Source organism: Pseudochaenichthys georgianus, chromosome 4, assembly GCF_902827115.2.
Source record: "Pseudochaenichthys georgianus chromosome 4, fPseGeo1.2, whole genome shotgun sequence".
Taxonomy (NCBI): Eukaryota; Metazoa; Chordata; class Actinopteri; order Perciformes; family Channichthyidae; genus Pseudochaenichthys; species Pseudochaenichthys georgianus.
Genome location: NC_047506.1, coordinates 19,953,575 through 19,979,794, shown reverse-complemented (window position 1 = coordinate 19,979,794; position 26,220 = coordinate 19,953,575). Strand labels below are relative to the sequence as shown.

The 26,220-nt window shown below is 41.8% G+C and overlaps 2 protein-coding genes across 5 annotated transcripts in view; one reads left to right on the top strand and one right to left on the bottom strand.

Moving 5' to 3' along the window:
* Positions 1-5,026, top strand: part of dennd1b (DENN/MADD domain containing 1B) — a 108,280-nt gene extending 103,254 nt beyond the window's left edge. For all 4 annotated transcript variants that reach the window (XM_034080781.2, XM_034080777.2, XM_034080780.1 and 1 more), the window contains one exon: positions 242-5,026. In XM_034080781.2, coding sequence (XP_033936672.1) covers positions 242-1,072 — 831 coding nt within the window. In that variant the 3' untranslated portion in view covers positions 1,073-5,026. The remainder of the gene's footprint in view (positions 1-241) is intronic.
* A 292-nt stretch (positions 5,027-5,318) lies between these two features.
* crb1 (crumbs cell polarity complex component 1) lies at positions 5,319-26,014 on the bottom strand. The gene is made up of 13 exons (XM_034081714.2): positions 25,745-26,014; positions 23,161-23,397; positions 22,350-22,545; positions 22,032-22,171; positions 20,998-21,180; positions 17,415-18,380; positions 15,741-16,291; positions 15,375-15,540; positions 13,628-14,570; positions 12,908-12,955; positions 12,147-12,269; positions 11,354-11,480; positions 5,319-7,115 (listed from the first exon to the last, which is right to left on the bottom strand). Exons 1-13 carry the CDS (start codon positions 25,818-25,820, stop codon positions 6,897-6,899), a joined length of 3,975 nt encoding a protein of 1,324 aa, XP_033937605.1. The 5' UTR covers positions 25,821-26,014; the 3' UTR covers positions 5,319-6,896.
* Between the last annotated feature and the right edge of the window lie 206 nt (positions 26,015-26,220).

The window sequence follows — 26,220 nt, the reverse complement described above, 5'->3', positions numbered from 1 at the left end:
TCATATTAAATGGAATCTCTTTATGTTTTGGACTACCAAAAACAATCACCTTTAACTTTGATAAAGCAGCATTCATTTGTTCTTTGACATTTAACAGACCAAAAAGAGTCTGAGATTCAAATGCAAAATGGTGATGTAAAGGAAATGGATTCCACCCTACAATTTTCAGGTATTTTATAACTATCAAATATTTGTATGAAGTTGTTGGTTTAATGTTATTTTTGTGTTTCTTCGGTTCCAGAGCAACCCCACTCCTTCCAGTGAATGTCCTCCTGCAGATGAGAGTGACGGTGGGGGGGGTGGGGATCAAAGCAGCTGGAATATGGGCCAGGATGACAGTGCGGTCCACGGGAAACACCTCCCCCCCTCCCCTCGCCGCCAGCCCAACAAGAGCAGCCTGAAGGTGGCAAAGAAACTCCCCGTGCCCACCATTACAGCCACCTCCCCGCTCCAGGAGGCAGACAGCTCCAACCAACTCAACTCGGACCCCCACCCTCTACCTCCATGGCGACAGCCAGGAGACCGCTACTCCTACTCGCCTTCCCTGTCCCACAGAGTTACACCCCCATCTCCCTCCCTCACACACACCTACAGTTCTCCAGCACCCGGTTCTCAGCCAAACTCTTCTCCTGTGCTAGCGGCACGGGCTCGGACGGTCTCAGACCCCCAAGGCAACGCGGACCCTCTTCAGGGACAGAACCAGAGCGCGTCCACCAGCATCCTGAGGAGGAAGGTGCTGTCCAAGGAGACGGTGAGGTACTACCAGGAGAAGGCCCTCCAGAGGAAGGGCAGCAAGGGCCGGCAGGAGGGCAGCCCGTCCAGGCACAGCCACGCTGCCATGCAGATCCCCTGGGAGAAAGAGGTCTCCAAGGAGGGGCTCCTGGGGTTCGGCATGTGCCTGGGTCAGGGGAGAAGCTCGGGGGGGGCTGTGGTGCAGGATCAGGGCCTCCTGGAGGAGATTGACTCCATGTGTTGCCTGGGCTCAGTGCTCCACAGCAGCCTGCAGCTGTCCCAGGTCCACTGCAACAACACCCCCCACCCGCTGCAGAGCAACAACACAGACGAGGCGTAGGGACCTCAAAGACCCTCTGTCTGTGAAACGCCATACGTTCTACTGAAATCTCTCCACTGTAATACTTCCACAATACTAGCCACAGTCTCAGAGCTTTTTTATCTCAACACTCAGTTATCAGGAAACATTCTGAACAAATATGATGTCGTACAGACACAAACAGCCTCAGAGCAGAAATGATTTGCACACCTTCCCTTCACACATTTCTGTGTGAAATAGAGCCTTGCTTTCTTGATATAAGTGGAAAAACCCGCCACTGTAGTAAGACTATTAGAACTTGTTTTAACCAATAAATGTCTTATTGTTTTTTAAATGGATTTTTTTACTTCAAACCAAAAAAACTATTTTAAAAAACAAGTTCTCTACTTCATTTGAAAAGAAAACAACTTAAAATGCATGTATTTGCAATGTAACAAGTTATGATAATCTCACTACAGTGTGACATTTTTCACTATCAATGCCATTTAGGTACTTTTCCTCTGAGTGAATTGGATACTCTGATAAAGCAAAAACAACTTGTTAGTTTACAAAGTTGTAATTTCTTCAAACTAGTGAATTATCTTAGAGAACCTCACCTCAAAAACACAAACTGAGGCCAAGGTACGGCGAGATTCGTTCACTTGTTTAAAGAAAATACACCTTATTCACTCACTAAGTAACACAAACATCTACAACTAGATAAGAAGGACATTTCTCCAGTGTTGGGTCTACTGCTCATCAAAGTATATCCGTCTATAATAATCGACATTTATATTCAAATTCCGGTAAAAAAAAAGGCCCAACAATCCAGCCGGCAATGGAGGATCTTTCCAGCTTCACTTGAATGAAATAAGAAAACTCTCAGTACTTTGTGAGGATTATGAAAGGACGATATCTCCTCGTCACATTATTGTCTGTTTTATTTTGTGTTCCAAACATTTCACGTGATCAAGATACATTTGCACTTGTAGATTTAAGAATTGTACTCAGCCTTGACCACCTGGTACTAAAATCACTGAGCAGAAACGACAGTGAGACAGGATTTTCAACACAAAGTCCACTCTTAATTAAACACTGTGTTATCTAACTGTTTTATATCACCAGGCCTTAAATGGACATGTGATTTGTTTTTGATACTCTGGTGTCTTAATCTATACAGGTACTTTGTAATCTTAGATCTTAAATGCAACATTACAGTAGCAGTACTAAAACAGAGTTGTATTTCTCTGGAATAATAGAATAGTTAATATATATATAATGTGCTTCAAGCTGCTGTTTTCAAATAGCATTCCAGATAATGAGATGGAGAAACCTCTCTGCGTTCCTCCGGACACATCCGTCACTCTGAAGAGGAGGAGATGATCTCAAAAGAGGATGATCTGACGATACCATGCTCCATGTCCTTTTCTTTCTTCACCATCATGTTCCTACATTTCTGCCTTGTAGTCCTTGCAGCACATCTGGCTTGCACTGTCCACCTTAAAAATGGCGACCAGTTTTTTTCGAAGCTACTGTAGTTTGGAGTGGATGTCATAAAGGTGTACTTTAAAGGATACAGCTGGTGATATATTTGTTTTATTTTTGGGAACAGATTACAATGCACCGTGTACTGATTCCCCATACCAAACCAGTACTATTAAAAAAATAATAGGGACACAAATATGTAGCTTTAGTTCCACCTTACAGCTGGGAACTGTAGTTCTTATAAAATGGTACTCAAACAGGAGTAAAAGATGCATTTGTTTGGGACGGGTAAACGTATAATTAGTATATTTAGAAAAATGTCACTAGACATATCACATAACTCAGTGTTCTCTGGGTCTGTCTCCCTTGCTGTGCTCGCAGGAGGAAATGCAATCTCTGCCCTCGGAGGTTAGAGTCACACACTGTAATGCAAAGCAGTGGTTGAAGATTGTACTGTAATGAAGCAATACGGTTCTCCTCAGAGAGAAGCTACATGGATGTCATGTGTACAGAGTCTAAAGTATTTCTGAAAGAGACTCTCCTGTGGAGAGGAACGCTGCGTCCAGAGACTGTGGGTTCCCATCATTCTCTGCGTCGCCACAAACCCGGAGGAAAGAAGAAAAGCTTTTTCATGTGCTTGTGTAGGGATTATTACATTTATGGTTCGTTGTTCTTATGATTTATGCCAGACGCCAGTCGGTGTGGCAGTTTAATAGCAGCTATTTCTCTGCTTTTTTAGTGCTGCACTGCGTTAACGATTTGCTCATAAAGTCTTTGGCGTGCTTCTAAAAGCCCAAGAAACAGTCCTAGTAATTCCAAAAAGGAGGGGGAAAAACACTGACTCCAGTAAAATCTCTGCACTGGCCTTAATCATTGTAAAAAAACATATTTACTATGCAAATATTCCAAATTATCAAAAGAAAAAGGTCAGTTGTCTTTAACAGACATTATAATGCACAATGCTACTTGAAAAATAATAACAATCAATCTAGTTTCTAGTAGGGGAAGCCTCATGTGTCCGTAAATAAATAAATATTAAAGTCTATTTAACTGTGTGTGAGCTGAGGGTGACAGAAAGTGTGTATGGTGTGCCTTATACAGTAAGAGGTACAGTATTATATAAAGGTGTATGCAATGTTTTCAGACCACCTTTTCTCAAAGTAAGGAACATTTCGATTTTTTTATTTATATGATAAACAGACCTGGTTTTGTCCTTAGAATCGGAGCTAAATGAACTTGGGTACTAGCGTTGTGTTTGTAGCTGTTTTTGTTTCCACCTGGGCTGCAGTCCGGTGCTTCTGCTGCGGTGGCTGGTGAGAATCTTCCCGCCTGTGTTTAATAGAAGATCTTTGAATTACTTTGGGATATGTTTCTCTTTGTTCAATATATTTTCTCTGAAAGTGATTATTTGTATCATTTGTGTTTATTTTATTCGTTTTTTTTTTTTTTTTTAAAAAACACTTGTTCTGAGCTTACTCTATTTAAAAAAAAAAAAAAAAACACACACACACATTTCTCAGAAGAGTTGATTCTATATTGAGGAACATTTATTTTCAACTGAATAGATGTGTATTTTTGCTGGCTTGAGTTTATTTTACATGGATAATATATGATTGGTGTTGTATGTTGTAAAGAAAAAATGACAACTTATATTTGAATGTTTTAGATTTTATTTTTGGAAGAAAAAAATAGAGAATATTAACAAATGTCCCATGTAGCCATTCATGTTGGAAAGCTTTCGACCCCTTCTAATCAGAATCAGCAGAGACTGGCGCTTGCTTGTAAACGGTACAATGCTCATTGTACCGTCATCTGCATGTATGTACCTCTTTGTTGTTATTTGTTTTGACAGTCTATTCTGTTGGAATTAATTATTATTTCAGTATTTAGAGCTTCAATCAAATTGAGAATGATGGAAACAACGTTGGGTCTCGCGCTATACATTTATTTTGCCTTGCGATAGGTGTTGTGGACATACAAGCCATCTGCCTTGCATTTTAAGTATGATAAAACATTTCCACTTTAAATCTAACCGTAGAGGTTTGTGGGAAGAAATACTAAAGGTAATATTAAAAAAAAAGGTCAGGTGATTTGCATTTCAATGTCTGCTGATGTGTTAATAAGGATAACTAACACTGCAAAAAATGGAGTAATCAATAAATATATAGTGGTCCTGAAATTAGAAATTGGAGTGTGGTAGGCGGATGTGTAGCAGCGTTAAATGAGGTACTGATGGAGTGAAAACACTCAACCTCACAAAGATATTAACGTTGTCATCGTAGTGACATATTACAGCAACCTTTTTTCAGTCTCTTTTGGGGTATTGTAATGATTATTAACTCTTCGATATGCCATTAACTGATTTTCTGATTCTGTGCACACTTGCATGTTCTCATTTCAGAGAAAACAACTGTCTTAAAAACTGAGGTCAATCTAATGTGCTATTGGTGAGTAACTTGGTACAACTGTATGCACTGTGAACTAAAAATAAATGATATTGTTTCATGCTTATACATCTCCGGATTTGTATTTATACTCTAAAGGGGACCTATCATGCAAAATCCACTTTGTCCTGCCGTCTATGCATAAGCATGTGTCCCCTCTGTGTAAAGAGATTCTTAAAGTTTCCGGACAAAAGATTTGCTCACTTTTTGTCCTGATCCATTTACGTATATAAAAACCTGTCTGAAAAGGAGCTGATCAGCCACTTTATGATGTCATAACGATGTTTTGGTTTTTGTGTAACCATTAGCCAATCCCCCCCCCCCCCCCCCCCTTATCACCTGAATCTCCTCCTAGAGCACCATTGTGTTCTTTTTAACCAAATATCTCACAGACATGATCTGTTTGGTATTTGGAGCCAAACACTTCAGACATGTTTTGTATATATCTGAGACTTATAATATATTGATGAAAAACAGTATAATAGGGGACCTTTAATATTTGTGTACATAGAAAGATACAGCAGGTGTGGAAATAATCTGTGAATATCTGTTCACTGAATTATGTATTATTGCATACAAAGAAAGACAATGCTAATGCTCTAACAGTAATACAGTTAGTAACACTAGAAAATACATAACATTGTGTCGGCATAAAATAAATTAACTTTATTAACCAGAACATTTTTTGTATAGCTTCCAACAATTAAAAGTAGAAATGAAATTCACAGTTTCAAACATGATAAACAAAAATCATCACTATTATGGTATATACAATTCAAATGACACTACAGCTAACTAAGTACATACAAGTCAACCCAGAGGAAACTAAGAAACTACTCTCAGCTCATGTCTTAAAACCTGACTTCTAAATTACATTATTCTGTCAGTGAGGAGTGAGAGTATTTCTTATGGAAATATACCCTCAAAATAAATAAAAACTGGCAGCAAGAAACAGCGTATAGACATGTAACACTTATGGATTTTGAATGCTTTTATGCAATAATGAAGACGCATCGATGGAAGTGAATGAATCTTAAGGATAAGTATGGTGCTATTCTATATTTGTCTTATTGTCAGAGACCTTGAAAAGACCCAAAACACTGAATTGAGTTAATTTCACATATTGCTTCAATAAATATTGACTTGAATAGCAAATGTGTATTAATCCGCAGATAAAAACGGATCTTAAGAAATGTACAGGACTACATTTAGTCCTGTAACACTTCATATAAAATGACAGTGCCTAGCTGATTTAGGAGATACAGAGCCTTTTTTTTATTTGTTTTAAAGATGAATGTCTTCAGTAGGAACCAATGGGATTAAGAGACGGACTAACACTTTGATCCTTTCGTTTTTCAACATTAAGGAACATGGAAAAAAAACATTTATCCTCTAATGAAGGACTGTCTAACTCATTCTGCCTGTTTCCAGATGAAACCCATGTGTGTAAAAAAAAGATGGATCAGACTAATAGGTATGATAGACTACGAACTGACATCTTTGCATTTAGATGGATGAACTGCTGGGTGGTGAAGCCAGGTGCAAAACATCCCAGGAAGATGGATGAAACACTGGGACGAACCATTACACAAAGAAATGACACAAGATCCAATAGTCTTCCAGCATGTGAAGAAAGACAGCAGTATTTTAAAGTGGAAAGGAAGACCACGGTTATATCCAGGCTGCAGATATTCTTTAAAATAATACCTCACCCTAAACACATGTATTACTCATCCTGGGTTACCTTGATTCATCAATCATTTCCTGTTTGTTTAGTCTTTCTTTCACAGTGAAAGCAAAACACCAACGTTGTCGAGGTAACACAGGGTGAGTCATTGATACACAAATTATATTGTGTGGGTGAAGCATTCCTTTAAGTTCTAAATCTGTTATCAGGAGCATTCATTTTTACAATAACCACATTATCAGCGTGCATGTCATATGAGCCTCTCCATAGGCGGTGGCTGGGTGATGCTCCACATCTCCACCCGGGACCCCTCCTTCTCCTGCCGGCTGGGGCTGTAGGTGCCGTGGGTTGCGCGGCGATTTAGCGCCACCACCAGGCTGACGGAGGTAAGGATCAAGATCAGCAGCAGGACGACGGACACCAGACTGATGGACAGTAAGAGGTCAGAGGTCAAACCCGAAGAGGTCAACTGGAGGGGAAACAGACAGGAACAAACGTTTTGGTTTAGAGAAGCTTATTTCCTCACACACTGTTTCTCACACTCACACACACTTCTCCTCTACACAAGGCGCTCCACACGAGCTGCCAAACTGCTGATGGATGTGTTTCCCAGCTCAGCAGGTGGGTTGCGACCACCAGGAGCATCGAGTTGCCGCATACTCAAACCTCCCTCCGTCTGCCGCCTCTCTCGCAGTTTGGCAACGGCTAGCAGCAGCCCCAGCATCACCACTATCGCCAAGCCAACCAGACACGGTGCCAACACGGCAGCCACTCGCGAGCTGTATGGAGCACGCTCCGTCTGTGGAGGATCACACACACACATGAGCAAGATGCTGCCTGATGATCCCATTTGCATATACACCACCCGAAACTCTCACACAACAAAAATAGCTCACACAAACACACATGCTTTTTTTCTAACAGGAAGAGAAGCTGCTTTACATTAAGCGTTTGAATGACTTGTGAAACCTGCTAAGATTCATTTTTAACTTACAGCCTTTTGGCCGTGTGATCATCACACAAGCAGCGACAAAACAGACTAGAAACACAATTACCCCGCATGCAAACACACACATTTCTGACCTCTAAATTCAAACCAAGCGAATCAAGGCGTATCAAAACTTCCCAGGTTGCCGATTATTAACAAAGACGGAGAAGATTGACTTACATCAGTAGTTCTGGTTGGTGTGAGAGTCGTGACACCTTGAGTGGCTGCTACAAGGTAACCAACAGCAACAACAGCATTCAGTATCACTCCATTACACTTCAAATGTTGTCTGACACGGTGTTTAAAACTAAAGCCTCCTACAGAACCTGTCAGGTTACACAAGACTATGAAAAGAAGAAATCTCAGAAGTCAGCAAACTTTACACTGAGCAATCAACTTGGAAACATAATTCTTACAAAAATACAACCATCCATATCCCGAGGCAAAAAATAACTCCTGCACTCACGCTGTAGACATTACACTGTCTTTCCTCTTGCTACAGGTTCTTTGTTGACTCCCTGAAAGTGCTTACCTGTCACTGCAGCACAGTGGGCTGTCAGAGTGAGTGTGACACCAGCGAGCCGGAGCAGCCTGCAGCCAGGACCCGCCATCAGTCACCCACACACACACACGGAAATGTCTAACTAACCAGTCTCTGAGGTACAAGGCAAGGCCACCCTGAAGCCTCAGCAGAGCAGCTACACACACAGAATGCCTCCCTGCTGTCAGCACTATCTACCTGGTGTGTGTGTGTGTGTGTGTGTGTGTGTGTGTGTGTGTGTGTGTGTGTGTGTGTGTGTGTGTGTGTGTGTGTGTGTGTGTGTGTGTGTGTGTGTGTGTGTGTGTGTGTGTGTGTGTGTGTGTGTGTGTGTGTGTGTGTGTGTGTGTGTGTGTGTGTGTGTGTGTGTGTGTGTGTGTGTGTGTGTGTGTGTGTGTGTGTGTGTGTGTGTGTGTGTGTGTGTGTGTGTGTGTCAGATAAGCTGCCCTCATATGTTTCTGTGAAGCAGACCAAACTTCTGTGAATACCAGCAGCTCTGCTGAAACTGCACTTCAGCACCAGATGCTGCTTTTTTCGCTGGCGCAGCACATTTCTCCCCCTGCTTCACCACGCTCCCTCAAAGGATGGCCACATCAGTGCCGACGCTGAAAAACTGCTTCCCATTTCCTCCCCCTCTTTCCTCACTATTAGGGCTAGCTGTGCTAGGATGCACACACACACACACACACACACACACACACACACACACACACACACACACACACACACACACACACACACACGCAAACACTAGACAATATGAGATGGAAGAGAGGAGGCAGGTGTACGAAAGAGGAGAGCAACTGCATATGGATTACATGGTTTAACTGAACATTACATTAGACCTATGTAAATGTTTCAAATTCTCAATGAAAACAATAAACACCCATCTGCTGCTGAAACAGACTCCATTTTAAGACATGGCTGCAGGAAATTGACATCATTAAACCATAAGAGCAGTCAGGCACTGATGTTGGGCATTAAGGCAACACATTTATAAGAAAACCATTTCTTTGACGAAGAATAGGCATATTTTAAAACAATAGTCCAGCACCCATTAAGAGAGGAAGCATGTTATGAGGTGTTATGATCCTCACCCCTGATTTGTCTAAGGATTTGATGACTTAGGAAACTACACTTTAACCTTGCTTTACAGGTGAATGTCATGTTAAACAGCAATGAGCAGGTCCTATTAACAGCACTTTAGGACACAGGTGCTTGCACTCTTTTGCACTCCGCCTTGGCTGCGTGTGTGTCTCTATGAACTTGGGCTATTCTGGGATCTCCTCCCACTACATCTTGTTAAGAGAGATAAAGTGTTGAGTGTGAGGGAAGCCACCGGACTGCGGCCTCTGCGCCTTCACTCCCCAACACACACTGATACACAGTGAGGAAATCAATAAAAGCATTCGTACAGCAGTTCATCTTCAATTTAAGTTCATCTACAGTACAGGAGGAAATGGAGGAATGAATTTGTAAAAATAAGTGTGGTGATGATGGAAGACCATTAGTTGAGGAAGATGAAAAGAGGACAGAAGACAGACAAGGCCAATGAGATTTTTCTTTTATTTGACAACAACAAAGACAGAGACAGGACATGAGGACATAATATTATGAAAGAAAGCGGACAAACAAGAGAAGTAACAGTCATGATGTCAGCACAACAAGACTAAAAGACAAACAAAAACACAATCAAGTCCATGAAGAATCGACAATGATTAGGAGTGTTATGAAATGTTGACCACGACAGCATGGGGAATGTTGATAGGTACCGTTCAAGCAGAGCCACTGAGAATGTTTCGGGTTAAAATAGCTTCGCCTCACCCGAGAAGCTTTAGAGACAAAAAACGTATTTGGGTACAAAACAACACGCAGTCAGTCAGTCACCGCAGTGCTCTGAAAGCACATCAAGAACAAAGTGAGACATCTCGCCGTCTTCCAACTCCTCTAGGTGCCTTTGTTTCTACAACACTGTTTTTGATAGTTCACACATTCAGCATGGAGCTCCCAGAATCCAGTTCAAGACTGACAGCATATCTTCAATGACAAACATTATAAATACATATTCTGTAATGTGCTTTACTGCATCACAAAGTGCTTTGTTCAATGTAGACTACCCTTCCCTTTAGACCACAGTTACTATCCTGTGCACTTTTATCACAATTATCTGATCATATTAAATGAAGGTATTATCAATCAAGTATCAAGTCAAATGATCAACACTAATAATCAATGTAAATGATCTGCAGTTGGATGCTAACTTATGAGCAGTTGGTCCTCTCTTAGAATTATTGATAATAGAGTGTATTGTATAAACTTTTAAAACATGTTACCAGGGAAAGTCAATGAATAAATATTGTAGGTTAAGATGGGTATTTTAAAGATTAGTATTTTAAAACTAACCTTGTCTTACATATCTTGCTTGAGGGATAAAGAGAAAAAAACCTAATTTTACGAATGATGCAGAATTCATAGCTCTTCAGTTGTAAATATTTTTTCAATAAACACAGCTAGCCTTAAAGAAACAAAATCAAAAGATAAAAATGATGGAGCTTCAAAATATATGAAAGATAATAGTGGGAGTCCAATTAGGCTGAAATTAGATACCTCCCCAACCGCTGCCTAAACTGTATTTTGTCTGTTGGTTTTGAAGGAGATTATCAAATGTGTTTTCTATAGCAAGTATATAAAATTAATATGTGTAAAAATAAAGTGCTACTGATGGTATAATTTTAAGGCACAGAATCAGCTCTGTGGTACCGATTACCTGACGTCAAACTAGAGAAAACCCTAATGTGTGCAGTCTGCAGTCATAAATACCTCATCCCCTGCTTAATGTGGGAAACCACCTTTATATGCACTCACAATCCCCACTGTGCACCCACTGTGCACCCCCCCCCCCCCCACACACACACACACACACACACACACACACACACACACACACACACACACACACACACACACACACACACACACACACACACACACACACACACACACACACACACACACACACACACACACACACACACACACACACACACACTCAGTCACACACTCAGTCAATGTCTCCCCATTCCACCTCTGGCTCATCGTCCATACTGAGGATGAGGTAGGACAGCAGCTGGAAGAGGTTTTGCCACAGCAGCATGGCCACGTAAAAGTAAATGTCGCTTACGTCCATCTGGCACGTTTCTCCGGCGAAGCTCATTTCGCACACGCAGGCAAACATGTTGATGAGGTTGCGGCAGTAGCCTCCGTTCACACAGGGGTTGGACATGCACTCATCAATCTCCTGCTCACACCTACAGACACAAAATCACAATTCAGTCAGGGACACTGTTGATATGTACATATTTATAGAAATCTTTCTTTAAATAGGCTCTGAAGAGGAAAATGCTCTGCTGTTTAAGGGCACTCCTCAAGCATCTGAGCCCTGCAGGGAGGATTAACCTTAGTAACACGCGTTAACATTAAATATTAGTTTAGTCAATAATGATGGAGGAAGCTGCTGCAGCAAACAATGATGGCAATAGAAGTGTAAGGTATTTATTACTTTGTACAATTATTTGTATTTTTTTTGTTTGGCCTTTTTTTGGCATTTTAGTTTTCACTTCATATAGCGCTCTAAATCGCATGAAATGAAGAGCTGTTTAGTTTGAGTTTTGTTTTATGTATGTTTATGTATGTTTTGTGTGTGTGAGGACCCCAGGAAGAATAGCCAATGCTCATGCTAGTGCTAATGGGGATCCTAATAAAGAATAAGGAATATGATTGGTCGTCAGCTGATTCTGAGGCCTGAGTGAAGCAGCTCATACAAATCCGCTAATGCAAGTGCAAGTCAAGCCTCCCATCTTTATAGTGCTCTCTTTACAGTATGAATCAGGGGACGATAGTACATTTTGTTCCAGTATCTCAGTCTGCTCTGGATCTTATTTACAATGATTTCATAATATATTTTTCTTTCCTACCGGTGTCCAGTGAATCCAGGTGGACAGTCACAGGTCAGCTCTCGCTCTGTGCAGTTGCCTCCATTGAAGCAGGTGTAGTTCCTGGTGTCATCTCCACACACAGAAACAGGCAGCTTAGGCCGTCTGGTAGGAGACAGTGAGACATGCAAAAAGGTAAATGCAAGTAAGTTATTTTGTTTTTATTTCAAGCAGTAATATCTGAGGTATTGAGGCGTTTGGCATCTTTACGTCTGCTGGAAGCAGAAGGATCAGCCAGGCAGGGGCATGCCCTCCTGCAGCTCCCCACAGGGGGGACACAGAGGCTTAGGGGGGGACCACACTAATACGATTAAAAACCTCTGGCAACTATTCACAATCAAAAAGTCAAAACACATGTACAAGAATTAAAACGCCAACCATTTCTCTCCTGGCCCCTGTAAGCTTCTGTTTGCCAGAAGCAACTTGGAACTCATCCCTCAATGGTAACAAAATACAGGCTTTTTTTATTTTGAAAGGCATACCATTTTGGTTATTGAAGTTTACACTTAGAATCCAGAAATCATTTTTGATTTACAGCTGTCACTCATTTGAAACATTTGGTATTTATTTTAAGACAGACGGTGTCAAAGGAAGCGTTAATATTAGCTTTGCTTGGCACTTTGTTGCACACAGTTAAACGAAAGAAACGGAGACATCGTACATGACATTTGAGAGACGAATATCTAACAGGAAACAAATAGTGAACACCTGAGAAATGGAAGAGGAAGAAAAAAACAACTTACACTTTTCGTGATGTAATAATGTACCACGGAATTTCTTCAATGCGATCACTGGAGACAGACAGAAAGGAAGACGGGGAGAGGGGATAGAAGGAGACACAAACAAAAGACACAAACAAAAAGAAGTCATTTTGATGAAAACTTTACAGCGTAGATGTTCCCAGTAAAGGGAGATGTGCAGCTTGTCTTAGCGAGACACTTGTGTTTTCCTCGTGCAAGGGAGGCAAAATGCAAGAGGCAGTGTGTTTACAGGATAAATGCTCCGAGGCGTTCCCCTGGTGGTTTCCCGAGGCAAACGGTAGATGACAGGAGAAAGAAACTGTCTCCGAACCACAGAGCCTTGTGTAGTGAGATACCGCTGCACGCTGAGGCCTTTTCTGGCTGACACTAGAATAGAAATGCAGCACCTGAGACGCTCACTGCAGGCGTGGTTGAAATGCTGCACAGAGGCAGAGATGTGGAGACATTTACATTGAAGGATTATATTTGTGTTTGGGTGAATTTCCTTTGTTTGTGCAAATTGGAGCATTTCTTTGTGTATTTTGTGTTGACTAACTAGCTAAGCGCTCAAAACGGTTCATGGAAGAGCCATGTTTGGAACAGAGAATATTTATTATGGCATTGTTTTCTCGTCTGCTGTTGGTCTGTATTTCGCACAAGCCTTTTGCACTGTTTTATTCTAACTTATTTGATCTTCTCTGGTGAGCCAACACCTGAACTTACTTGCAAAGTGATCCAGTGTAGTTCTCAGGGCAGAGGCAGGCGTATCTGTCTACTCCCTGCAGACAGGTTCCTCCATGGGCACACAGGTGGTTCTCACACATATCCACCTCCTCCTCACAGTCCACGCCTGCGTAGCCCGACTCACAGCTGCACTTGTAGGTCAGCCCGTTGACGCTGCAGTTGCCGTGGATACAGGGACTGGAAGCGCATGTGTCGGTGAAGAAGTTGCAGCGCCTCCCGGCCCAGCCCGTGGCACAGCTGCAGTTGAAGATGTTGAAAAGGTCCTGACACTCCCCTTGGTTCAGGCAGGGGTTGGGCTCACACACCGGGGCCCCGCTGCAGCCGTGGAGGGGGGTCAGCAGGGAGGTCCGGGTGAACCGCTCCTCCTGTAGGCGTGGAAAGTTCACATCAGAGGAGCTGAAGTAAGGCAGGGCAATGCCCGCCAGCTCCACTGTGCCCAGGCACCCAGCCAGGGACCACCCAGCATCAGGGGCCAGGCCTCCTAAGAAGATGTCCACCCCCTGCCTGAGGAAGTTCAGGTTGCCTCCCTGCATCCTGGAAGTGCTGGCTTCCTCTATCTCTTCATCCAGAACCAGAGTCCAGCGGGAGCTCTGTGCCCATGGAGCCGCCATCAGCAGGTTGATGCTGTGCCACTCTCCATCGCTGACACTCGTCCTGCTGCTGAGGCTGACCGCGGTCACAGCCTGCTCTCCCTCCCCCTCCGTTCTGTTCTCTCCACTGCTGCTCTGAAGCTCCATGAAGATGAAACCACCCTGGATGGACAGTGTGAAGAAAGAGGAGCCCTTCTCTGCGTGGAGAATAGCCGTGTTACGCTTCCGCGTGCGTAGGTTTAGGGAGAGGTTTGTTATATTGCGGGATATGTGGCCGTTTCCCCGGTAAACCAACACAGTGCTCTCATTCAGGAAAGTTGCATTGGAGTAGCCTAGGAGATTAGAGAAAGTATTAGTTTTTTATAATGTACTGTACATTTACACACTCCCTTGTTGCACCCCTAACACTTTGTCAGTTTGCTTTTTGTATTGGATTATATACTGGCTTTATGCATGAAAGTACAACAAGGGCATCAGGGAAGAGCAATGATTTATAATTGAAATATTTCAAATACAACAATGTTATTAAAGAATGGCATGGTCATGTTTGATGACAATACAATCCTGTTGGGCAGCTAAATGGGGTCACCAGGAGCAGATATCCTTGATACTGAACATGGAGGGGGCTGACGGGACAGACGGAAACACCCCCAATCATCACTAATCCCAGCATAAAAAGGATAAGCTGACCGAAAGCCAATCCTGCTTTACGGAGCACACACAGTACACTGTGTGGGCAGATTGTTGCCAGTACATAACTAAGCATGTTGAATAACTAGTTTACATAGTGGCCAATTACAGCAGAGCACAAATGATCAACTCCACAAACAAGGACAAGATTAGGTAACATATATAGAATGTCTGTAAATCTAAGAGGCAAACAACTCACTCTCTGGCTTTAGGGGCTTTTAAGTAACAAAGGAAATGGGTCAAGGAGAAAAACTTGCCCAATAATAAGGATTCAAGTGAGCTCATTGTTTCAAGGGAGCTTTTTAGTAAATTCCACCTCATAAATGTGTTGGTCTGAACATGGCTTTATGACCTGCAATCTGCCTATCAAGCTTTGTGACTTTCACTTCTCTGCACTTGCATTACCACCCCTGCTTGTAACAGTTGAAATCTTTGACACCACTTACATTCATATCCCTGGTAAAGCATCTTGCACTCTGAGTCTGGGGGGCAAGGAGCCAGCTCGCACCACCTGACCTCCTCACAGCGCCGCCCTTCTGTCTTTGGAGGGCAGGTGCAGGTGAAATCATCCCACATGGAGTAGCACAGCCCACCGTTTAGACATGGGTTCATCTGAGGATGAGACATTGATAAGTTCATTGTATTTAGTGTCTGTTTCCCTTGATGGAAATATGAGATTTGACAATACTATATGTAAATGCTGTTATACTGTAAGAGTGAGAATATACTTTTAAGCCCAGTTTTGCATCCTCCACTTCACATTAAAAAAAAAGTCAATGAACGCTGAGGTAAACAAATATAACTATACTCACACTGCAGGCATTGTCCCCAGAGCATCCAGCAGTCACATTTGTTATGAACTTCAGAGGATAAGATCTCACTGAGGTGTCCAACCCAAAAATCTGCAGCCTCCTGTCGTTGATCCTCAGGTCCTGAATACAGCCTTTAAAATATCCACCAAACGCTGAAGTCGTCCAATTCTCAGAGCGACCTCCTACATACACAGTGTCTCCGGCTTGGACATTGATTGTCCTGACTGCTACATCCCCTTGTTTCTGATCTGCTACATACAGCGCCATACGATCCTCCTCCACCTCTACACTCACAAAGTGGACTTCCCCGTCATTGATCGCACTCTCCGCCTTCAGGCTCGCAAAGTTATTGAGTTGAACTGTGACCTTGCCGTCCTCCAGCCACAGGTGCAGATACTGGCTGCTGCTGTTGGCGAGCGCCAGGAGGAGTCCGCTGTTCCTCCGTGTGCGCAGGAAGAGGGAGATGGAGAGGCCATCACCCAGATCATCGGTGACAGTGAAAGATGCGTAACTTTGAGAGTCATCGGTTCCAAAGCGCGCCGTCACATGTTCTGCAAAAAAGGTGAATAAGATTAGACCGCAAAATGTTTCAGGTTAAAGACGAGAGAAAAGTGACTTGGTTGTTTGTAAGCTTTAGAAAAACACCTTCTTGACTTTTTCAGCTATGCCATAGTGTAAGGTTTTATATATTTAAGGATATATTTAACAGTTTGAAATAGGGAAAAGGTAGGAGGAAAAACCTAAAACTTCACCAAATATATAAGAGAGCTGGGGTGCATGTAACTTAATGTCACTATCCACCACAGTACAAAAAGAGCTTACACTCACAAATCAAACTTGTAATAGCATTTATTCGTTTCTGTGTTGTTTTTTCCGATCTGTGGAGAGCAAACTGTCCAAACCAAATATTTAAACGATACTGTAATTTCGATTGATTTAAATTCTAGCAGGATAAATGAACATGTACGGACTAATATTGACGCAGTTTATGTTGAGGTTTCTAGAAGAACAGGTAACTAAAGAGGACATTTCAGCAGCCACCAGCCCTCATGTTCTATGTCCCATGTCAGCACTTTCCACTGTGGGATGATGACCTTATAAAGCAGCAAGGAGACTGGGAACACACAAAGTTAAAGCAGGGAGCACATGCTATGTGTGAAAGGTCATATGACCAGGGTTCATGCGTGTCGGTGCTAGTGTGCAGGTGAGCATTTGTTCACATGTGAGTAACCGTGTGTGATCGGTAATCTGCTTGGATACACTCAAGAGGCTATACATGTCCACGGTAAACTGTTCAATATTACCAGGGGGAACGTGAGTGACTCATATAAACACTTTATCATTCTACTTGTTTATTTTAACGTGTTTTTAGGAGTAATTAACAGTTTACTGTCTCCATGTTCTGTATATTTCCAAAATAGAATCCCTTATAACCTTAATCCAGTACGCCAGATAAGAGGATCTCTGCCTCCGTCCATTACTGTGGCTTTGTATTGGCCTGTACGTCCTACGGTGAGAGTGACCTGCTATATTCCTCTCCAATCTCAAAGTTGAAAGAGATCTATATCTGCTTTTGGTGATTTTATATCTCAAACTTCAAAAAAGTGTTTTACTTAGCATTGCTGCTATTTGACTGTCCTGCTAAAGTCTATTAGTTGAATACTGAAAACATACCCTCCTCACAGTCCTGCCCCTCATAAGGCCTTGGACATCGGCACTGGTAGCTCTGCCACAGGTTGACACACTGTCCTCCATTTTGGCAAGGTACATCCAGGCAGCGGTCCCTGTGGCTGCAGCCGGGGGACACATTAACAGCAGAGTCGCTCAGCCATTCCCCGGGGACAATGAGCTGCCAGTCCACAAACACATCCCGCATGCATCCAATGAATGCTAGAAGTGGAGAGACCTCACCCGGGGCATTTGAGTCCTGAAGCACTCCTCCAATAAAAGTGTTCTGAGGAGGTGACACCAGCCTGGCCATGGTGCTTTGGACTGAGGCCACCTGGTGACATGACTGGCTCCCACAGCTCCCATTATCATCCAAGAGAGTCAAACTGAGCATCCAGCTCCCCAGCACTGCTTCCACAGTGTGCCACTCTCCATCTGTGACATTGTGTGGAAGCTCCAGGACCTGGCTTGGGCTCTCTGCTTCATCCCCAGCAGAGGCCTCCTTCCTGAGTGTGAGACGAAGCTGCCCCTCGTGCAGCTCCAGACTCAGCAGCAGCCCCCTGCTGTTACTCTGGAACAACAACGCTCTTGGTAGAGATGTCTTGAAGCTGAGGGTAATGTTGCAGGACACCACAGCATCCACCAGGGGACTCTGCAGCAGCAGATAGCCTCTGCGCTCAAAGGAGAAGGTGGTGGGGGTCCCACACACGGGTCCAGTGTAACCAGGTGAGCAGGAACAGGTATATCCATTAAACCCATCCAACAGGAAAGGAGAGCAGGAGCCTTGGTTCTCACATTTATGTCCCTCACAGCCTTCTATCCTCACATTACAGTTTACACCTCCATAGAGGACGCCATCATGACTCTGTTTTTGGCAGTGGCACATGTAACCTCCAACATGTCTCTCACAACTGCCCCCATTGTGGCAGGGACTGGGGTCACACTGGTCTATCACCTCCTGGCAGAGGGAACCTGTAAGCAAAAGAAAGCAGAAAAACTAATTAAACTCAAATCCCCTTAGACTGTGTTACTGTCGTTAAACAACTTACAGCTGCAGTGTTGGACTTTTCATGTTAATTCATTTCTGTTACATTCTAGACCTTGACAAACAAGTTCACACAATGCTGATAAAGCCTATCGCTGCAAAGTGAAGTTGTGGTGTCTGTTGTCGGTGGCGACTGTCCCGCGCTGGTGCAAGCATGCCTGCATGTGAACTGGCTCACTGCACTTCCTCCGCCCCAAACGGTACTCTTAAACTTTTAGTGTGGACCTTTTTAGAAGACCAGTAGGATCTATTGGTTATTCATCATAATGTTTCCATCTAAGGATTTTTGTTTTTGTTAGCTTAGAATAAGCCTTTTACATCTACATGGAGCAGGTCGTCTTCACTGCAATCCGCCATTTAAGTTGTTAATGTTACCTAAAGGACAATGTGTGGAAGCGGAGGGGTATACAGCTCTTTTCCAATCTGCGACCTCACCATTAGATGCCTCTTAGTCTTGCTCCTTTTTATCCTTCCTCTTAATGCTGATTTTATTTCTTATCTTAAGCTTCTAATCAAAAAACTTGCACCAAGTTTGACTCACAGGATGTTGAATTTGCCTGCATCCATCCCTTTTGCTCTCTGTGTTACCATTTTGCAAATGCACCAATGCAGTATCTTGTGCTTGGTGTCACACAAAAAAGAACCAGTGTGGTTTTTCCATTTAAATGTGTGCTTGATGTCCTGTAGTATATTTCTAGCCAAACATTACATTCACGCTATAGAAATCATAAAAGCTTTTATTTATGATCTTGCTGAACAAAACATGTAATGTCTTGTTGCCCCGTAGATTATTTTCTGCAATAATCCAAAACCCAAATAAAATAATTCCATTGACTTTTTGTCAAGGGAATGAGTATATGGTAATTTTCTGGGACGGCCTAGAAAAGGATGTCATCCTTGCAGTGTCATTATTCCTTGTTCAGTGGTGTTGTAGGAAATAGATCTCCCTGTTTACAACCATCAAGTCACACTCATCCACTTGTAATAGGCTATAATTGGGGCCTAAAACACAACGTTAAATTTGCCCGAGCAGAAGTCAAATTGTCAGGTATTTAAACCAGTTTTCAATGCTTGTGGGGTGTATTACTCTTTACAACGGTTAATTGTCCATGTCTTGCGCATTTAATATTATCTGAAAGCTTTGTTAATTTTTGTGCATGTTTTTATCTCCAGAAATGTACGTGTGGTTATGCTATATGCTGTTTACAGTATGCATCAGCATTTAAAATGTGTGATGTAGAAAAGTGGTTGGATTGTAAAGCTAAAATGAATGCAATGAGTAGGCCCTTTGCCATATGATGCAACAACTATAGATTATATAGTACAACACAGGAAATTGTATAACAATTAAGTTTCAGCATGTATTTGTTCAATATTGGTATAAGAACCCGCAAAAGAAAAAAAGAATGAAATACCTATTATGTAAAACCTTTACTAAATATCTATTAATAAAAAACGGTCCTGGTTATTACCTGTTCCAAGCAATACAATCCCCCAAATCCATGGTGCGGGTGTCCACATCATGCCGTCACCTTTTCCTCCAGGATAGCCCCAGACTCCTCTAACTGCAACATATTAGTTTGTGTGTGTACATGCCATCCCAGTGGAGGTCTGTTCCTTGTCTACCTCGCTACAACAATGTAGGGCTGAGTGGTAGTCAGGAGACCAGCAAAGCCAGATCCTGGGGATTAGGCTAATGCTATTTGTCCACCTTACTGAATCAGTAACACAGTGACTGGCAGAACACAACTCTCAGCAGGCAGCAGCTCACCGTCTTATCTACATAGTAAGATCAAGTCTTGTGTAATCAGAAAACTGTAATTTTCTTCCTTTGCAAATGAAAAGTATAATCTGATGTAACAACCTGCCATAGGAACAATCTTCTCTCGACAACAATGCACCATACAGTACAATATACTGTGAAAGTGTAAATGTGGTAAATGTAATATGGATTATTCATATGACCTGCAGACAAAATGTCATAAACCCAACTACTAATTTAGGTAATTTGTTATATGATAGTATCAGTTGTACCTCACCTTATCACTCAAACTTGAAACAACACACAACAATATGGCAGCGAGACAAAAATACGTACATAAAACATACATAATATAACGGAAAACTGTGTGACTATAACATCACAGATAAAATAAAAGTGTTTTGTATTCTACCACTGGGGGGCGCTAACCAATCAGATTGGCAATAGCAAACGTGACTCTCACAATGCTTCCCTGGAATCCCCTGCTGGAAGAGACTGACCTTTAACAGCTTTGACTGAATAGCCTCATTGTTTGCCTCACCTGTTATGTTGTTAAGGTATATATGTGTGTCCATTTTAGATACATTTGCCAGTCTATTTATATATAGATTTATATTCTATATTTTGAATATGTATTTTGAATAATAGCCATATATTCTTATTTTTGGATTTACCCTTTCAACTTGCTATTGCTTCCATTTGAAACGGTGTAAGTTTCCTGCTCAGACATCTTACTGTGCATATTAATAGACCTGTGAAAGACATAAAGATAATGTAATTACCTGTAGTTCCTGAAGGACAGCTGCAGATGTAGCCCGCAGCATGCTGCTGGTGGTAGTGTTCGGGCAGCAGAGGCTCGCTGCCATACAGATGCTGCCACGACCTCTCCATGCAGCGGCCTCCATGCATGCAGGGCTGGCTGCCACACTCGTTGATGTCAATATCACACTGACGCCCCTCAAACCCTGGAATGTTAGACAGTTAGAAAGGGTTTGCGTTTAACAGCACATTTTAACACACATATTATACATACAAATAATATCACGTTGATAAGTAAATTACTCAGAATTTATATTTGAATGAGGCTTCATGCAGCTGTAAGCTTAATTAATTAATCGTTTTACTTGGCACCGCCGTGAGTGGCAGCCTGTTTAGCAGCTCTCCTTTGTTTCTACTTTTTCTTGTCTTTTCTCAATTTTGTTTCACTACTAATACTTTTTATTGGAGTTAATTGTAAATGTTGGGACACTGATTTCCAACTTGTATATATTATTGGTATTTATCACACATACATATAAATATATTTAACAATCCGGACTCAAATATGTTTGTATGTTCATTTAATTAATTTCTTATTTTAACAGTTACTTACCTGTATATAATTGTAATTGTATCTTTAATTGTATTACTCTTGAGTGAATCTGTGCTGTCCTGTTTTTCAATATCACCCTGTTGCTGCTTAAACTCCTGAATTTCCCCACGGGGATTAATAAAGGTCTATTTTATCTTATCTTATTTTAATTATGGTCGGATTCATTTTTAAAGGGGACATAATGCAAATATCTTGGGTTTCTACTAGCTTTAATGTAATGTTTACAATGTGGGACCTTTTAGCATACTTCTGTCCTTGCCAAATCATTCAACAGCAGATATTTCGACTCATTCTCTGCTCACAAATTCATTTTTCATCTTATCTGTTTTTGCCAGACCCATATCTCTTGATATTTAAAATACATACCTTTTAAAACTTCAAAAGCTGTAACTAAGAAATACATTGTTTTCCCTAATATTTGATCCAGAGAAGTGCTTCATGTACCTGGCCAGCAGTCACAGCTGTAGTCACCCTGGTTGTCCTGGCAGGTGGCACTGTTGAAGCAGGGGTCAGAGAGGCAGGCTGGGAGTGGGGTCTCACAGTGTCTGCCAGTGAAGGCTGGGTGAGAGCAGTCACAGCTGGAGCTAAAACAAGCAAGGATTCACAAATCACATGAGGTAAATGAATAAGAGTATTTCCTCCATGCTTTGTTTCTAAGTCGAAACATATTAGGAAATCTGTACAGTACAAAACCATTTGTCTTTTAACACTTGGCAAGAGATACTATATTTTATTTCCAGCGACTAGAGATGTGCCACTTACTCGTTCACCCCATCTATACACAGCGCCCCATTTTGGCATGGCTGCTCTTGGCACTCGTCAATGATGATTTCGCATTGGTGTCCTTGGAAACCGGGCAGGCAGGTGCAAGTGAAGCCACCAGCGTAGTCGTGGCAACTACCGCCATTGAGACATGGCTGTGATTGACACTCATCAATCTGGACCTCACAAATGGCCCCTGTGAACATCAAAGCAGGACAGATGTCAGAGAGCGAGTGGGCTTGCTGCATAGACTGAGGGCAGGGGGCAAAAATGGACAAAGCTTTCATGTGTACTGGCTGTGATCATGTGTGGATTGCTCCTTTTATTTCAAAGCGCAGCTTCTGCAGCAGCTCTAAAAACAGTATATTGTGCACAATACACATGTATCGACAAATGTATCTCTGCAATAAAGATATCCTATCATCTTTATGCTTAATGCTTTCAAGCTCCTTTCAGCAGACTGATCCAATGGGGTTTAACTAGTTCATCTATTCTTCATTGGGTAGATTTATTTTTTTGATTTTAAAATGAAATCAAGACATCAGTGTAGGGAAGATTTCAAAGTAAACATTAACTACTCCGGATCACTATAAATAATCGTATTGAACTTCCACTTGGCCAGTTTTCTATGACAACAAGAATCTATAGCCATGCTAGCTGTGACCACATGGGTGACCTATACAACATTTCACACATTAAAAAATAATCCCACACACATTCTATCATAAAAGCTATGTGTTATGTTAGGATTTAAATTAGCTGGTCTCATTGTTGCTCCTGGGAGACCCAGAATGTATTTGTTTTCCCTCACCAGTGAACCCAGGAGAACACAGACAGGAGAACCGGCCCACTCGGTCCACGCAGGTAGCTCTGTTCCTGCAGGGCTGTGAGGCACACTCATTCACGTCAATCTGACAGTGTGCACCTTGAAACCCCGGCACACAGAAGCACGAGTAGTCGTCTCTTCGGATCCTGCATATCGCACTGTTCTGGCACGGGTTTGGTGAGCACTGGTCCACTGCTGAACGCGGCCTGTCAGGAGATGCACCTATAAAGAGATCAAATTAAAAAATATTGATATCACGGAATATAATTTCTTTATTCTTGATACTGCAGATTAACAGAATCTTGATTGCTATATTAGTTTAATCATTTCTGCAATAAAGCACATTTATGTTATGTTTAAATTAGATGAGAAACAATGTAGCAGCTGTCAGTACAAGGACCTTAAACTTAAGGGCCTCTCAAGGCGTTATGGCTGGCTGCCATGGTAATTTATTTAACTGTTTGGCTTCAGTGTTCAATCTGTTACCATGGCAATTGCATGAACAGAAGATCTAAGGCGACACTTTACGGTGTGCTTTAATCAGCAAGACATCAATGCCACGCTGACAGAGGTTTAGGTGTCAATTCATTGAACACATGCTGTTCATACTAATAAGAGGATCAACACTTGATCCTTCCCAATAACAACAATGAAAAGCAATCATTGTATCTTTATAGATTAGATAATGTCGTAAATAGATATGTATATTTCCAAAACTTAATATGTCTGGAACTGTGTTAGGAAAGTCATATTTAGCGTGGAAGTTATGTGAGCAACAACTCACAAAGTGGAATGTGCGGTAGTATAAGGATAGTATGTTCTGTAATCTTGACAGCTAACTTGTCAAATCTTTAAAAAAAAACATTTTTGAGATAACTTGATTTCAATGGATTTCCAACATCATGATTTTATAAAGTTAAAATAATGTTTTAAATGGTTAAACAACGTACCACTGTGATCGGATGACCACACTTCTTAAAACCTCTTATCTCTGATGATGCATTGCTTATATTTAATGTCTACATTGAGACTTGTACAGCTCTTACATATGCAAGAAAACTTCAAAGACAAATAGGTACCAAAAGGAATCTCAATATTGCCTTACTCCAGTCAGAACAACTGGCTCCAGAAGTAACGGACCTCATAATACATGGAACACGCATGAGGGGCCACAGGGGCATAATGCCACTACAAAGACACTTCAAATCAGTTTAACAAGTGTTGCCTCTATTAATAATCAGACTGTACCACATTTCTTAAAGAAAAAGTGTGTTTTGCATGAGGGGTGCAAGCATGATTCGTCATAATCATGAAAAATAAATGTAGCAACACTGATATGAGCAGAGATATTCTAATAAAATCCTCACAGATGATAATCACACAAAGTAATCATGTCTCAAGAGCACAATCAGGCAGAGTGCAGACTATAAGAGAAGAGAGCAATTACACTTTGTGCTCCATCTGCACCAACTCGGGCACCAATTTTTCTTCTGTCTTTCGTTAAGGTCAATCAATTCCCCAGTCAGTTGGCAGGGTTCTCCCTGAGCAGATTATAATACATGTCTAGACTTATAGGTATAGTCCGAGGTCCTGGGGTGGGATGCAGATCATGGGTTGTGTTTATGTTCTGACCATATGCCAAAATGATCTTTCATTACAACCAGGATCAGCCAAGTAAATTCAGAAGGCATGCTCCAGCAGTGCATACATTATGTTCTACAAAAAAACATGACTTAAAACCATGGTGAAAGAAATTGGCAAAGACTATCTATGTATTATTTTAAAGGAAACCACAACAGGTGATGTAGGATTTGCTCTTTACTGAATCCGCTGGTCTTTCAGTATTGCCCTGGGGCAGAGTTCAGAGGAGAGATAGGCCAAGATGGAACTCCAGCCAACCACACATCCCCTCCCACAGCATGTAAGGCTTTTTCATATGCTAATGAGTTCTACGGGGCTTTGTTTGGTCCTATCTGGAGGCCCTCAAATGGCACATGTGAGGCACCTGACAGATGCATGTTTCTGTGTAGCTGTCTGTTTGTTTCAGAGGTGATAAGAAGACATGTTATTGTTGGATGTTTTGTAAAGCCGAAGACACATATAGTGCCATAGACCCATCACTTATCGACAATACCCACCTGGGTAGGCCCTGGGTCACTATGCTGCCCCCCATTGTTAGATTCATTTATGTCCTTACAAAATGTAGACATCACTATGCGATGATGTAAACCCTCACAGTCTTAATTGATATTCCAAGCATGGACTGGTTAAAATACAAGCCAATTACTCGACTGAAATTAATCACAGTGCTGGTTTCAATCTCGTTAAAATGAAACTTTAGCAAGAAAGTTATAATATTTGACTTATATTTCAATTAGTGTTGTAACTGGCATGCATGAGAACATTGATAATTATAGTATGCAACAACATTCTAGTTTTGCAGGTGTTGAAATGCCAAAAAAAAAAAAGCAAAAAAAAAAGCACTGTATCAGTTTACATACAGCTAACATCACATCACACGTTTTTATGGTAGCCTACATTAACTCAAGGAGATGAAACAATTACTCACCATCTATCACAAACAGTGAAGAGATTACAATTGTGCATGCAAGTAATTCCAAATTATGATAGCGAATTAAATCCATAATCGTGACAGGAAATCATCCTGATCGTTGTAGAATCCTTGTCATTCACAGAGCCCCTGCTTCTGCCTACTGCCTGCGGCTCATCTGTTGTCATCTCCAGATCCACTTGATGCACACTTCTCTTCTTGATGGAGCACCATCAAGAGCCTCCATCACACGAGATAATAAAAATAAAAAGAGCACAACGTGGTCTTCAACAGGCTGCACTCCCCCTCCCCCGTGCAGAGGCGGAGTTTGGTAAAGTTTGAATTTGACAGATTAATAACTCATAAACCAGTAGTTGTTAAAACACAAACCCAAGGCTATTAACAACTGTAAGGTAGACAAGGGGCTAGAAACTAATTTCCGTTCAAATAAATCTATACACGACGTCTTCCGAGCTGGACCACTTACATTGGTG

Bases quoted from the DNA above. Each gene is read 5' to 3' on its own strand.
- crb1 (XM_034081714.2), bottom strand. From the start codon at position 25,820: ATGGATTTAATTCGCTATCATAATTTGGAATTACTTGCATGCACAATT. The intron at 21,181-22,031 runs GTACATGAAGCA...CTAACATTCCAG, and splicing joins CAGCTGTGACTGCTGGCCAG to GGTTTGAGGGGCGTCAGTGT. The intron at 15,541-15,740 runs GTGAGTATAGTT...TCTCATCCTCAG, and splicing joins CTGGGGACAATGCCTGCAGT to ATGAACCCATGTCTAAACGG.